This window comes from Hetaerina americana, unplaced genomic scaffold, assembly GCF_022747635.1.
Source record: "Hetaerina americana unplaced genomic scaffold, ioHetAmer1.1.p SCAF_87, whole genome shotgun sequence".
NCBI classification, from domain to species: Eukaryota; Metazoa; Arthropoda; class Insecta; order Odonata; family Calopterygidae; genus Hetaerina; species Hetaerina americana.
Window position 1 is genome coordinate 904,229 of NW_027287505.1, and position 10,149 is coordinate 914,377.

Below are 10,149 nucleotides of genomic sequence, written 5' to 3' on the forward strand. Positions count from 1 at the left end.
ATTGGAAGCCTTAAATAAAATATTTACTCCCGAGGTTTATCGCTTATTGTCCGGGAATATGTATACCATTCTCTGATACCTCAATCGGAATTAATAATAATAACGGTTAAAAGCGTTAATGTGATGGAAGAGAAGTCAATCTCACACAAGGGGACGATTGCGAATTGGATAGCTTATAAAAAAATGACCACTCCCACAATACGAATATGATACCTCTCCTCTGGCCAACTACGTCATCCAGCGCTTGCGATTGTATGGTTTCATTCGTTTCTTCAGTTTTATTATAGGTGGCAACACCGTTAGAGCTAACAGAAGGTTTGGTGATCAATATTAGGATTTGTACTAATAAACTAGCTCGTCAGGTGATATTTGTTTGTTCGAAGAAGGACATGACACGTTTTAACGTTTGACCCACCCATATGTTTGAGTAATCAACGATTAAATGGTAAGTGCTGTTTTCTAGCGAATCGTTCCCGTCCAACTTAGTAGGCGAGATAATCATGACATTTTGATATTAATTTCGTTTATTGAATTAACGAATTCACAGGGCTACCTGCAAATTTGCTCTTAGGTTTGTTTATTATTGTTTTAAATTCACAATCTCTCGTTTTAACTACTTAGGTATGTTGTCTCCATCTTGTGTGCTTAAGAAGATGTTAAACGTCATAAAATTCTCCAATTTATTAAAATTGTTGCTGAGTTGAAAGGAGATCGGTAGTGCTTCCCCTCATAAACAATTCTATTACTGATTCGAAATTAATTCTGGTTTCGATCCCATAGGTACGGACTGTCAAGTCAGTTGAAGCTGTTATATAATGCCCCTCAGAAACTTATAGACATATTTTTATCAAAGTTGGACTAAGCAGCCATGGAAAGTAGTTACGGTTTTTCGTCTTACCATAATGGAGGACCAGGAAGGGAGAGAGAGTTCCATGCTCTCTCCCAAACAATATGCACCAACATACAAAAAATATCGCAAAATGGTAAGTGTTCTTGACTTGCGCTTGATAAAAATTTTTCATAATATACACTGAAACGATCTTCTGAAGGATCTCAGTCACTCAATTCGGAAGAGTTCGTTCTTGTCATCTGTTAGTAACCAAGTAATGTCAACGGAAATGATGTGAGTTTTAATATTAAATATTGGAAATTCTTTTTCTCATTATGTTTGTGAATAGTTGTATCCATGCAGAAAATGGTGAATCAGCTTGGAACACCTCAAGATTCACAGCAGCATAAAGTAAAATTGTGAGTATTCCATGGATGAGCTTCTGTCTTGCCATGCAGTACATTTTCACGGATAATTGTCTTTTAAAAACATTTATTTTAGGCATGAAATTGAGCACTACACGAATATGCTTGCAAAGGATACTAGTGCAAATCTTAAAGAACTGGCAGCGATTACAATATCCTCCTCCCCTTCTGATGAGGTGAGATTGACCGTATGTTTTTGTAACAGTTCATGCTAGCTTCTTGTGACAAATGCAAAATCTGAGCAATTGAAAGTCATTTCAAGTCGACTGTGGTTGAAGATAATAGCTGGCTCCATCATTTTAGAGAACATATTTAAAAATCCAATATAATGTAGTATCTATTATAAGTGCTCTAAAATGGATAATAGTGTTGGCATTACTAATTGAATTTTGCAGTCCTTTGGAAAACAAAGTAATTCCAAAAGCCTAAAAATGCATGTGTGCAAAGTGAGATTATGATTGTCATAATAAGAAAAAAATTTAAGATATACGCCTTATATATTACAGAGACAAAGGAAGATGTTGAAGGAGCGTTTAACAGATGAGTTTATGACAGCTTTGAATTCATTCCAAAAAACCCAGCGACAGGAAGCTCAGAAGGAAAGGGAAGAGGTGCAGAGAGTTCGATCTAATTCTGGTATTGATGATCCTTTTGCTAGTAAGTATTTTATTTATGTTCAATATTATTAACATTATTACCTTGAATGAATTATTTCTTTCCCCTAAAGTTTATTTTTATGCCTTTTTTTTATTCCATCACCTGCCTCTATGGTTTGCTTCCATAATGTATTGTCATTGCATGTTTTGTTCAACCCATTATTTGCGCCTGTTTCAGAATAGGATGTTTTACTTTCATGTTGGTTCTTCATAGCAATCAAAGTAAATTTTCTGATGCAACCATTTTTTACCAGTTCCTAGGCATATTGTCAATTGTTCACATCTATTAATTTTTCTCAAAGTTATGTAATCTGAATAATATTTATTGGTTAACTTTTTTGTATTACCAAATAAATTATAATGAAATTTGTATAGTAAAATCCAATACCAACATTGAAAAACATTGAGTATGACTGTAGCTTTTATCGCTACATAAAGCAGCTTGTTCCGCTTTTAACTACATTTTTGTATGTGTATGTTGCATAATTATGCAATGCCTCCAAATGAATTGTAAAGAGAAAGCTTCAGAAAAGCTAGCCTATATTTTGGCTTAAGGTGCCGTTGTATGTTATTTTTATAATCCTATCATTGTCCCAATGGGTTCATATTTTAGATGAAAAATGTGTACAGCATGTTAGTTTGCCTTATATTTCATGAATAATAAGAACATTAAGTATATTTCTTGTTTGGCACTATAAACTAGACCCACCCCATGGTCTACAGTTTTGATGTGTTGGATAGGCATGTCCTAATGATCCCTAGAGATGTGCTGGTGGAAGTAATGATAATTACTCCGGATAGGGCCTCCCATACCCAGGTAGATAAGAGGGTGGTCCACACAGCATCTGCTCCCCAGTGAGGCCTCTATGAAGGAATCTGTTGCAAGTGGTATGGCTGTTACGTTAAGTGGATGGTGTCACATTAGGGACAGTATAGGGAAAGGCACCGGAAAATCACCTCTATTACTTCCCCCACAAAATTGATGGAATCAAAAGTGATAATGTGAGTCCTGGTTTCTACGAGGTTCTCCTCCCTGGGATAGGTGTTATTCCATGCAGCAGGGGAGGCATGGCCTCGAGGTTCGTCATCACGCAGTGTTGTGGCTGATTAAAGAGGATCAGAAAATAATACAGTGAATTTGGCCTTAAGTTGAAGTGTCCAGGTGCTTTTGAGGATGGGGAAGTTGAATAACATCAAGCGAGAGATGAAGGGAGGCTGAGTGAGGTGAGATGGAGAGTAGCAGACATTATGGGGGTGATAGTCGTAGAGTAATGTGCAGTGGTGGGGAGATAAGGTAGCCGTGGTAGTAAGGAAACTGTTAGGGGGAAGGGTTGTGGGTATAAAGTAGGATAGTGATGGAACATAATAAATATAAATAAAATTTTCAACAAACTATTGTTTTTCAGAGTTGGTGTGCCGGAAAGGAATCATAGGTAGCAGGAAGGAGACAATCCATACAATCAACTATAAAGTCGACATTTGATAATGAAAGGGGACTTAAAATATGATGTTGGCATTGGGGTGAAATGGGAGACGACAGTTAATGAATCTAGAATGACTGTGGAGGGAAAAGTGATAGAATACCCCTGGTTAGTACACCACGATAGGTGTAGGTACGCATGAAAAATGCCAGCATACATCAGGCAAATAACATTATGGGTAGACATAGATTTATATATCTACTGGTGCCTAGGTTTAGCGAAAGCTTTTGACAGCATAAGCAGGTATTCAAAACTCACTGGTATTATTTTTTTCAAAGCAATGTATTTAATTTTAATACAAAACAACCTCATAGCCTTCAAAGTTTTCTCCATTACACTTAATGCATTTGTCCGATCTGCGATAACATTCATGGAAACATTTTTTAACCTCATCTGTTTCGATGCCCGATGGCTCCTGCCTCATTTTTTCTTATCGCTTCCACGTCATTAAAACTTTGTCCTTTTATGTCCCTCTTCATTTGAGGAAACGAAGGAATCGCACAGAGCTCAGCCTGATCTGGTGGGATGAATTCAGAAATCACTATCCCTGTCACATCAATAAAACAAATGAGCATTGTCTCAAGGTTTCATTTCGCTTGATGAGCTTTTTTTGGGCATGGTGACGATGAAGTTTTCCACTGCCTTGATTGTTGTTGACGGATATCCTGAACGAACTTCGTCACCAAATTGAATTTTCACCTTCTTTGGTACAAGAAAACCATTGGTGCACTTGAGTTTTTCCCATAGCACAATCCTTGTAAGCTGTTTTTAACATAGCAACAGTTTCTGTGGCATTTTTCCCAAGGCAGGAAGCAAAATTTCACAGTGGTACCCTGCTCACTTGCATCAGCCATGACGAAAAACAAATTAAGTGAATAGGAGTAAGCAAATCTACTAATACAAAACAAATTGTGACTGAACACAACCTTCCTAGATGACAATAATGCCTGTACAGAACTTGGAATGATTTACACTATGCTACCCTTGCTGAATAAATGCATACTACGTAAACTACGCCATCCACAGCACTATTTCAGTTCTTTTTGGGTACACCCTGTACATTACTCATTCACAAACTTAAAGAGGCTAGATTCATAGGGAAACCTCTATGTTGGGGGAAATCCTTCCTTTTGGAGAGACAGCAAGTTGTAAGATTCTCGTGAAATAGTCACCAGTGCCAATGCCTCTAAGTCTAAGCATGTGACAGTTGGTGTTCCCTAGGGCTCAGTTCTTGGACCCCATACAGTTCACAGTTATCATGAATGGCCTCCTAGGCCATCTATCTAGGAGAGAGTCCATGCTATGCATGGATGACACATCATGTCTAGCAAATGTTCCTACCTGAGAGATCAGAACCTAAGTTGAAAGCTAAGTGGAGTTCTTCTGATAATTTCTTGTCAAGTAAAAAGAAAGCATCATCCCTTCAACTTCACTCAAAGTAATCTCCATAATTGCAGGGTCCCCTAATAAATGTAGAGGATTTGAACATTGAAAGGGCAGAGACCGCTAAGTACCTTGATCTATCGCTATGTGAGGATCAGAGTTGGAAACACTGCAGGTAGATGATAACAGAAAGAAAATATCTACTTGTGTTTTCTTGCTTCATCATCTCCATTAAAAGCTTGCTCCACCTCCCTTAGAGCAATGCAATCCTTTATCTGTTGGGGCAAATCATATTTTTCATAAAAAGGTATTTCACATTTATATGAGGGATGTCAAGGCAAAATTTAGACTGCCCTACTGGTCTCAAGGTCACCTAATATATAAATCTTTGGAAATCTACCATTTCTATGCTTGTATATCATGGACTGTGCAATTTTTGTCACATTATATAACGCTGTTCGTGACTAATGAATGTCAATACGAATGTCTTGTTATGCAATTTCCCTTCCTGGCAGAAGTTTTGAAAATACGAGGTCTGCTCAAAAAGCATCGCTACTTTTGTGTTTTCTCAAAAATTATTTATTTATTCATGAATTTTTATTTTTTCCGCTTTAAAGTAATCGCCATTAGATATTGTACACTTGTGCCAACGTTTCTTAAAAAAATCATTTTTTGTGTTCTTGTTCAGCTCCTCCTTCAAAAAAAGTCACTGGGGGCCAGATCTGGGGAATACGGTGGCTACGACATCATTAGTGTGTTGTTTTTGGCCTAAAATTCTTGTACAAGTAACGATCTGTGAGTAGGAGCGTTGTCAAGGTGCAAGAGCCAATTTTTGTTCTTCCACAAATCAGGGCGTTCGTGGTGGAGTGCTTCGCGCAAATTGCGCATAACTTGCAGGTAATATTCCTTATTTACTGTTCCACACTGTGGCCAGGACTCATGATGCAATGCCCCTGCAATGGAAGAAAACTGCAAGGAAAACTTTCACATTCAACCAAACTAGGTGCGCTTTTTTGGGTCTTGGCTCATGCAGCAGCTCCCATTGGGATGATTGAACTTTAGTCTCTACGCCATAACCATAAAATTATGATTCATCGCCAGTTATGACCCTCTGGAGCAAATTTGGGTCATTGCGGATAGAGTCCAACACTTTATTAGCAATGTTTTCAGAGCATTGCCTTTTTTGGTAGAAATTGAGCAATTTTTGCACAAATAATTGGCTAAAATCAATTGGCATGAGCCAGTCGATATGTTTAGGTCCTCGGCAACTTCTCTAATGGTGATTCGACGATTGGCCAATACTATTTTCTTCATTTCATCAATGCTTTCTCCAGCATGCTCTTTGTCGTTCACATCTTGTGGGCCTTCTGAGAACATTTTGTACCACCAATAAACGTTGCTTCAGTCCAAGGTGGCTTCTCAATATGCCACAGTCAACATTCAGAATGCGTCCGTGCACTTAATTTCGTTTTTCACACAAAATTTGATACAGATACTTGGATCCATTTTTTGGAACAGGAAAAAATCGAGACAAGCCGAAGCACATCCCAGCTAAACAGCTGTCAACAATTAACTGGTCATTCAAAATGGCAGAACTTTTCGGCATAAGTGAGAGACATATAGTAAGTGCCAACATAACGGCACAAAAAAAGTCAAAAATCAAATGTACGTAACTTGCGGTAATTCAAAATTTGCTATATATTTGGAACAGACCTCATAGGTTGGCAGGTAATTGGTAAGAATAAGGAATTCGGGGGAATTAGTGTATTCTGTGGAAAAATGGAGAAGAGTTGAAGAAGAAAAACTGCTTCTCGCAAAAAATCACTCCTTTTTCATTTAAAAATTTCAGATTAATAGAATGTTCATCATATTATTAAGTTTGTATTTTCATACCTTCAAAGTATATTTTTTTTGAATTTTTGTGTTTGTAAAATGATAAAAAGCTCTTTTCACCCACTATTCCTTATTGCATCAATAACGCTTACTCATCCATTTGCAGGGCTCTACTGTAGCCTATAAGGGTTTCCTTGTGCCCTTAATGCCTCAGCAATATGTTGATGGCAGTTTGTTTATGAATTGTGTGTGGAAACATAACCATCAAATTTTGCCATAGCTCAATTCAATTGTTTAAGGTAGCTGTACCATATGAACATAAGTACCAACATAACTCCACAAAAAAATTGAAAATCAAATATATGTAACCCACGAAAATTCAAAATTCCGCGATACTTTTTGAGCAGACCTCGTACTTCTAGTGTGGAGTAGTATTTTCAGGTGTAATGTCAGGTTCTGATAATTAGTAGTGTAAATATATATATATGTACATAGTTTCTAGGATTTGTGTACAGAATGATCATGAAAGTTTTGCTTTTGTAAATGGCCATGATTTACACTGGCCATCAATGTCTGTGTTGCCTTGAGTTTACACATTTGGGGTGACGCAGGAAATTATTGAGTTCTCTAGGATATGTTGATTTTGTTGGCTTATCCCCCTGTGGTTATGTTTTCAGCACATGTTTTTACATTCCAGGTGCAAGGTGGAGGGGAAGGCAGCTGATAGAGCTCACGGAGCCTCGGAGCGGAGCCGAAAGACAAGCCCAGCTTCAGGAGGAGTTGGATTTGCAAGCTTTGGAGGAGCAGGAAGAAGCCATAATGCAGTTAGAGGTTTGTAACTCTTTTTGTGCATTATTGTGCCTGTCAAATTAATAGTAAGGAAGGAGAAAATATGTGCCCTAAACAAGAAAATAAATGTGGCTCAAATAAAAATCAGATTTAAAACCGTGGGGCCATTATGGAACTTCAATTTAAAAAAAATTTGCCAGAATGATCCATAACTGAACTGTCCGGGAACCTTTCACTGTCATTTCCCTTGTCAGCCCTCTCTTTTAAGCTTTTCCACCTCCCAGCATTCTCACGGAAGGCAGGAACAATGGGTGATTTGGCCATCATCTGCTAGAACAGCTGTGCCTCGCATAGCAGCATGCTACAATTTGTGTGCTACTTTTTTATTTTAACTTAATTAAATATTTTTTCATTAAAACTTTATGAAAAATTTTTTGTTTAAACTTGATTAATTCAGAGAATATTTATTGTTAATTCAGTTAGGATTGTAAAATAAAATGCATTTTATATATCTATGCATTTAATATGCTAATAAATACAGTAACCAATTACTTCGAAAACTCTCGAAGAAAATACCCTAGTTTCTTAAAAAGCTGGTATGTTATCTACTTAGTGTAAATTCCCAATGAGTAATATGTTCTATTTATTTCTTTTGAAAGCGATTGAGACTCACTAGCTATGATAGTAATGTCTGCAAACCCTGACATAAACCAAAATTATAAAGGCTTGAGTGAGTGACATGATACAAGTAGATGGAGATAGGATTGTTGGAAGTATTTATAGGTGCAACATCCTTTACCGTGGCTTTTGGAGAACTTGGTTTTTACTATTTTTAAAATTCAAATATAAACATAATGCTGTAGATTTTTTTTAAATTAAAGTCAGGAATAGAAATTCATAAAATGTGTGCTGCCATCCTGCTTATGAAATGAAGTGTTGTCGAAGAACTATCACTGTAAATTAACTCTGTCGTTGCTGTTCCAGAGTGATATTAGTGATGTCAATCAAATATTCAAAGACCTGGGAGCAATGGTTCATGAGCAAGGAGAAATTGTGGACAGTATTGAAGCCAATGTGGAGAAAACAGAAGTATTTGTTTCTGAAGGAACAGGAGAGCTACGACAAGCCAGTACACTTCAGGTAAAAATCCCATGTCATTACAAATGTAGGAGAGTATTCATTGGTGGATCACTGTCTCATGTTTTTTCTAAATCTTTATTTTTTCCTCAAATATAGTCAAAAGTGCGAAAGAAGAAACTTTTCCTCCTGATTGTAATGTTAGTTGTATTGGCTATCATAATAACAATCATAGCTGTGGAATTACGATAGTGCTCTTCTCTAAAGAAATATGCAAGTGAGTCAATACTTGAATGATTCAATTTTCTTTCCTTTTGTTTATGTTTTTTATTAAAGCTATGAAAATTTACAACATATGTACGTATAATTTCAGGCATCAAGAGGAGGATAGCATGGGTTTCGCTTGGACAATTTATTGTTATTTGTTTTGATTTGAACAAGAGGATGATATGAATGAATAATTCAAATGTTAGCTATGTAACATACGGCAATGCAGGATGCAGAGTATTCTCATTCCAGTATTGAAGAAATAATCCTGAGGAAATGTCCGAGAATTTCAGAGTATATTTTTGGTGCATTTTTCTGAATATTTCCAGAATTGAAAATGCAAGAAAATTTTCAAAAATCAATTGGACTTGTTTGTATCTATGGTGTATTGTTGGGGATTTCTTTTTCTGTGATTCCCATCTATAAAATTGTAACTTTTCTTTTGTTATATAGTTCACTCTACTTTATTATTGTTTATAAATAAATTTATACCTACTTAATTTTGCTTGTGCAGTATATCTTAATAATTTTAAAATATTTGAATTGTATCAAGTTAAATATATTTAAGTTTATTATTTTCATAAGCCGCATCAATAAATGAAATGTGAAATGCATCCTTTGATGAATCAGTTATTTCATACAAGTGCTAATAATATAACTTTTTATGTGCCTTTTACTCCAGCCACAACTTTTTATTCTGAAAATACGATTCAAATAAAAGGTCTATCTTAATATGTAATACTTTATGGCCAAGATTAAAATTTTTAAGCGTGAAGTATTTTTCTATGGATTTGCTTTCAAGTAAATTAGTATTGTATGTTTCTTGTATTTAACCAATCTAAATTCTGTTCTTATTGCTAAATGGTAAAATTTCTAATCAATAAATGCATGGTTTTAAGGAGGGGTTTTGTAGTTCAAGGGTAGAGGATTGTACTACTGACCACAGGACTCCAGTTTGATTTCCAGGAATGCCCTTGGGCACTATCGCTAATTAGCTCCAAAATGGGAACAATTACATTTCCTATATTAACAACTCCTGCTTAATAAAGAACGCGTTTTTGAAAACTGGGAAGGCGTTTCACGACAGACCCCGTTGCATCTAGGTGGAGATATGGTCGGGTTTATTTCAACAAGGAAGCCACAAGACGAACTTGCTTCGTTGAAAAACAGTATACTGTTAAAGGGAGTCCAAAAAATTGGATGTATCTCTCCTCATCCTTTTTTTCTGCCATAAACATTTGAATTAAATCATATACTAGATTATTGCTGAAATCCTTTTCGGCTTTGCTCTCCATCCGCGCGCGTTGTAGAACATTAAGAGAATACAAGCCTTGCAAATTCCCACTTTCCAAAGAACCCTCTTCTGAAGATAAAATCGCTCTACTTCGGAAAACAGATGGCTTTTCTTT

General features: G+C 36.3%; 1 protein-coding gene across 4 annotated transcripts; it reads left to right on the top strand.

The window, feature by feature from the left end:
- The first annotated feature begins 273 nt into the window (after positions 1 to 273).
- LOC139698499 (syntaxin-12-like) lies at positions 274 to 9,347 on the top strand. Of its 4 annotated transcripts, XM_071597383.1 has the most exons (10): positions 275 to 445; positions 622 to 780; positions 854 to 983; positions 1,179 to 1,248; positions 1,331 to 1,430; positions 1,761 to 1,911; positions 7,305 to 7,438; positions 8,381 to 8,536; positions 8,633 to 8,750; positions 8,847 to 9,346. In XM_071597383.1, exons 3-9 carry the CDS (start codon positions 869 to 871, stop codon positions 8,723 to 8,725), a joined length of 819 nt encoding a protein of 272 aa, XP_071453484.1. In that variant the 5' UTR covers positions 275 to 445; positions 622 to 780; positions 854 to 868; the 3' UTR covers positions 8,726 to 8,750; positions 8,847 to 9,346. The 4 variants fall into 4 exon arrangements, with proteins under 4 accessions (XP_071453486.1, XP_071453484.1, XP_071453483.1 ...); XM_071597385.1 differs by lacking the exon at positions 622 to 780 and having other exon boundaries at positions 274 to 445; positions 781 to 983; positions 1,761 to 1,890; positions 8,847 to 9,347; XM_071597382.1 differs by lacking the exon at positions 622 to 780 and having other exon boundaries at positions 781 to 983.
- Positions 9,348 to 10,149: the final 802 nt, after the last annotated feature.